Here is a 5,321-nt window from a genome sequence, read left to right on the forward strand (position 1 = left end):
GATAATCGAACTCGAAATAGGCGAACCCCATAGGAGTTTAATGATGCCAATTGTCAAATACATCCTACACGAGAGGTGTTAAGTGTAATTCAAATTGATTTGTAATTAGTTAGTTAGAATATGGTTAGAAGTTAGTTAGAGTTTGGTTAGAAGTTGGTTAAATTTGTTGTAACTGAATTAGCTAAAACTACTTCTATAAAAGCCTTAAAAGCCAAGATCAATCTAATGCAGAACTTGATCATTCTCCAGACTGGGAAGATTAATCTTCGTTTTTCAAACTTTCAGTTTTCCTTCTCTTTTCTTCTTAATTTCAATTCCTCTAAAATATACAACCTATTCCAACAATTGGTATCAGAGCTTGGATTTTAAACCTTAGGAAACACGAGTTCAAGTGTGAGGGGAAATCAAAATTGGGAAACGCAAAGTGTGAGTGAAAGAAGATATGAATGGAGGAGGACTTCCATCGAATTTGCCAATTCTGGATGGGAAGAACTGGGAGAGGAGGTCTGTATCAATGAGATCGTTGCTGGGAGCTCAAGAAGTGTTTGAGATTGTTCAAGATGACTATGAACAACTTGGTGCGAATCCAACAGAAAGACAACAAACAACTTTCAAAGATTGCAAGAAAAGAGATTGCAAGACATTGTTTTATATCCAACAGAGTGTGGATTCAAACAAATTTGAGAGGATCTCAAAGGCATCTACATCAAAGGAGGCATGGGAGATCTTGGTCAAGTACTATACAGGTGGGGAAAAAGCCAAAAAAGTGAAGCTCCAAATGCTAAGAAGGCAATACGAATTATTGCAGATGGAAGAAGATGAAGTTGTGGCAGATTACTTCAATCGTGTGCAGGTTGTTGTTAATCAGATGAGAACAAATGGTGAATCATTAACTGAAGTGGTGATTATTGAAAAGATCCTTAGAACATTAACACAAAGGTACAATCACATAATGGTGGCAATTGAAGAATCAAAGGATCTTGATAAGATGAAGGTGGAGGATTTGCAAGGCTCTCTTGAAGCTCATGAACTGAGAGTAAGATAAAGGTGTGCAGCAACCTCAACAGCTCAAGTACAGGCCCTAGTTAACAAGAAGACCAACCAAAGTGATAAAAATAACAAGAATTCGAGTGGCAAGAAAAAATTCAACAATAAAGGAATCCAATGCTACAATTGTAAAAAATGGGGGCATTTTGCAAATGAATGTAGATCCAAGAAGGTTCAAAGAGAGGATGATGAAGCACAAATAGCAGCTGAGGATTCAGACTCAGATGAGGTGTTGCTAATGGCTACAACAAAATCAGATGATGACTGCCTAGAGCAGTGGTACCTTGACACAGGTTGTTCAAATCACATGACTGGCCATAAAGAGTGGTTTGTAAGCATTGATGATAAGGTGAAAAGGGAGATCAGATTTGCAGATAAAAGTTTTGTAACAGCAGAAGGAATAGGAAAAGTGTTGATTCAAAGGAGATATGGTAAATAATCATTCATATGTGATGTGTTGTATGTGCCATACTTGAAGAACAATCTGCTAAGCCTTGGACAGCTGCTTGAAAAAGGGTATTCTATAAAGATGGAGCAAGGTGAAATGAGATTGTTTGATGATCCAAGAAGATTGATCTTGAAGGCACCACTATATAAAAATATAACCTTCAAGATTGATATCCAGATCAATGAGAGCAAGTGTCTAGCTGCTGAAGTCATGAATGAAGATTGGTTGTGACATTAGAGGTTTGGACATTTAAATTTCAGAAGCCTTCAAATGTTGCATAACAAGAGAATGGTGCAAGGAATTCCAAAAATTAAAATGCCAAAGGAGCTATGTGAAGAATGTTGTCAGGCCAAACAACACAAAAACTTATTCAAGGCTGAAGTGCCAACTCGATCTTCAAGAATGATGGAGATAATCTACTATGATGTTTGTGGTTCTTTTGAAGAAGTATTAATAGGAGGTAATCATTACTTTGTATCATTCATTGATGATTTTACAAGGAAAATTTGGGTATATCTAATCAAGAGAAAGAATGAAGTGCTTGAAATACTTAAAAAATTCAAGATAATGGCTGAAAAACAAAGTGGCTTTAGTATGAAAATCATCAGAACAGATGGATGAGGAGAATATAATTCTCATGAATTCCATGGTTTTTGTGAAAAAGAAGGGATATTGCATGAAGTAACTGCACCGTACACTCCCCAACATAATGGCACGACTGAAAGGAGAAACAAAACTATAGTGAACATGGTTAGGAGTATGTTAAAAGGGAATAAAGTGCCTCATAGATTCTGGGGGTAAGCAGTATCGACTATAGTGTATATTTTGAATAGGTGTCCAACCAAGAGATTGGGCACAAGGACACCTGAAGAAGCTTGGACTGGAAAAAAGCCAACTGTGAATCATCTAAGGGTGTTTGGCTCTCTATGCTTCAGGCATGTGCCAATTCAAACCGGAAAAAAACTTGATGATAAAGCAGAATAAATGGTGCTGATGGGATATGATGCCACTGGAGCTTACAGACTGTATGATCCAGACGAGAACAAGTTGGTAATAAGCAGGGACATACTAATGGATGAATCAAAAGGACGGGACTGGAAAATGATTGAAGCCGACTCAAGCAGCCCAGCTAGTCCAGACATACCAGTTAGTTCCATCAATCAAGCTAGCAGTACATAAACATTGGGACTTGATGAAGGCCAGCCTGTAGGAACAACAAGTCAACAAGTTTTTGAGCCTATGAGAAGATTTGAAAGAGCTAGGAAGCCTTCAGTCAGATTGCAACTATATGAAGTAACATCTGACTCAGCCATCAATGCAGATGGAGAATTAGCACATTTTTCTTTGTTGGCTGAATCAGAACCAATAAGTGATGAAGAAGCCTTGAGTGATCCTAGATGGAGAGCATCAATGGATGAGGAGCTCAAAGCCATAGAGAAGAACAAGACATGGAAGCTGATGAATCTGCCAATGAACAAGAGATCAATTGATGTGAAATGGGTCTATAAACTGAAATTGAAACCTGATGGGCAGATTGTCAGATACAAGGCCAAACTTGTAGCAAATGGATTTTTGCAAAAACATGGGCTGGACTATGATGAGGTATTTGCTATAGTAGCTAGAATTGAAACAGTAAGAATGGTAGTTTCAATTGCTAGCTACAAAGGTTGGTCTATGCATCAATTGGATGTTAAATCAACCTTCCTCAATGGATCATTGGAGGAAGAAGTGTATGTGAAGCAGCCACCAGGATATGAAGTAATAGGCAAGGAAGACAATGTATATAAGCTGAAGAAAGCATTATATGGTCTGAACTAAGCCCCTAGAGCATGGAACAAGAAGATTGACAAATTCCTCATAGAGCAGCAATTTGAAAAATGTGCCAATGAGCATGAAATGTATGTTAAGAATAGAGCAGCAGCACCTGCACTGCTGATATGCTTATATGTAGATGCTTTACTACTGACTAGCAGAAATGAAGCAGAGATTCATCAATTCAAAATCAGAATGGAGAAGGAATTTGAGATGACTGGTCTAGGCATGCTATCATATTTCCTTGGTATTGAGTTTGTAATCAAAGAAAATGGAACTTTTATGCATCAAAAGAAGTATCCTAATGATGTACTAAGGAGATTTAAGATGCACGACTACAATGGGGCTGATACTCCATCAGAAGCAGGTTTGGTCTTATCAAAAGAAGGCAATGATGAGCTGGTTGATTCGACAACATTCAAGCAATTGGTAGGATCATTAAGATATTTGTGCAACACACGGCCAAACATAGCTCACAGTGTTGGGTTGGTTAGTAGGTACATGGAAAAGCCTAGAACATCTCACTATTTGGCAGCTAAAAGAATTTTGAGGTACATCAAGGAAACAAGTGAGTTGGGACTGGACAATGCTAAGAAACAGGCTGGAGTTGAAGCTGATTTTATTGGATTCACTGATGCAGATTGGTGTGGAGATAAAGATGATAGAAAAAGCACCTCTGGCTATGTTTTCATGATAAATGAGTCACCAGTCTCATGGTGTTCAAAGAAGCAAAACATAGTAGCATTGTCTACTTGTGAAGCTGAATATGTAGCTGCATCCATGAGAGCATGCCAAGTTGTGTGGCTGACAGAATTAATGGTAGAATTGGGACTGAGAAGTAATAATGCAGTGAAGATGAAGATAGACAATAAATCAGCCATAGACCTAGCAAGACATCCAAGTGTCCATGGAAGGAGCAAGCACATAGAAATAAGATTTCATTTCCTAAGGGATCAAGTAATGAAGGGCAGGATAAGGCTGAAACACTGCAATACAAATGATCAGAAGGCTGACATTTTAACAAAAAACTTGAAGATGGTGAAGTTCCAAGAGATGAGGATCAAACTTAGATTAACATCAAGTTGAATCACTTTGAATTAGGGAGCATGTTAAATCTAATTCAAATTGATTTGTAATTAGTTAGTTAGAATATGGTTAGAAGTTAGTTAGAGTATGATTAGAAGTTGGTTAAATTTGTTGTAACTGAATCAGCTAAAACTGCTTCTATAAAAGCCTTAAAAGCCAAGATCAATCTAATGCAGAACTTGATCATTCTCCAGACTAGGAAGATCAATCTTCGTTGTTTTGAATTTCAGTTTTCCTTCTCAATTTCAATTCCTCTCAAATATACAACATGTTCCAACAAGAGGCTCCCTCTTAAAATAAAATGCAAATATTTCTTTTACTTGTTTGTTGCAAGTATCCAATACCAAAGGGGATTCTCTAATCTCTTATTAAAGTGTCTTGTCGAAGAAGATGTCGAATCCGTAATACAAGAGATGAACAAAGGCATATGAAAACACAACTTCGGAGTGAAAAGGCTAGCTAAAAGGATCATTCGAGCATGATACTATTGACCATCCATGATAGAAGGCACATTATGATACATACATAAATGCGACAAATGACAATGACATCAAGATAATCACTTAGAGCCCCCCACCACACACACACATAAATCTGACCACACTCACCTTACCATGACCATTAGTGTGGTAGGGGATGGATATCCTTGATTCCTTTCGAGATTGATTATTTCCAAAAGTGGATTGAGGCTAGGCCTTTAAGAAAAATCACAGTAACAAATATAGTGAAGTCCTTTTAGAAGAACATATTGACCCAATCAACATCCCCAAAGTTGTAGTTATCGATAGCGACAGACATTTCAATGAGAGAAAATTCCAGAGCCTCTTAGTAGAGCTAAAGGTAAAGGAACACTTCATCTCGATAGAACACCGACAAACAAACAAGCAAGATAGATATTGATCTTTAATAATAGTTTTTTTTTAATAAT

General features: G+C 37.4%; 1 protein-coding gene across 1 annotated transcript; it reads left to right on the plus strand.

The window, feature by feature from the left end:
* The first annotated feature begins 442 nt into the window (after positions 1 to 442).
* LOC140919384 (uncharacterized) lies at positions 443 to 1,726 on the plus strand. Its single transcript, XM_073365392.1, has 3 exons — positions 443 to 1,036; positions 1,220 to 1,396; positions 1,526 to 1,726. The coding sequence occupies exons 1-3, from the start codon at positions 443 to 445 to the stop codon at positions 1,724 to 1,726; spliced, it is 972 nt and encodes a 323-aa protein (XP_073221493.1).
* The last annotated feature ends 3,595 nt before the right edge of the window (positions 1,727 to 5,321 follow it).

Source organism: Cicer arietinum, chromosome 2, assembly GCF_000331145.2.
Source record: "Cicer arietinum cultivar CDC Frontier isolate Library 1 chromosome 2, Cicar.CDCFrontier_v2.0, whole genome shotgun sequence".
Lineage (NCBI taxonomy): Eukaryota > Viridiplantae > Streptophyta > Magnoliopsida > Fabales > Fabaceae > Cicer > Cicer arietinum.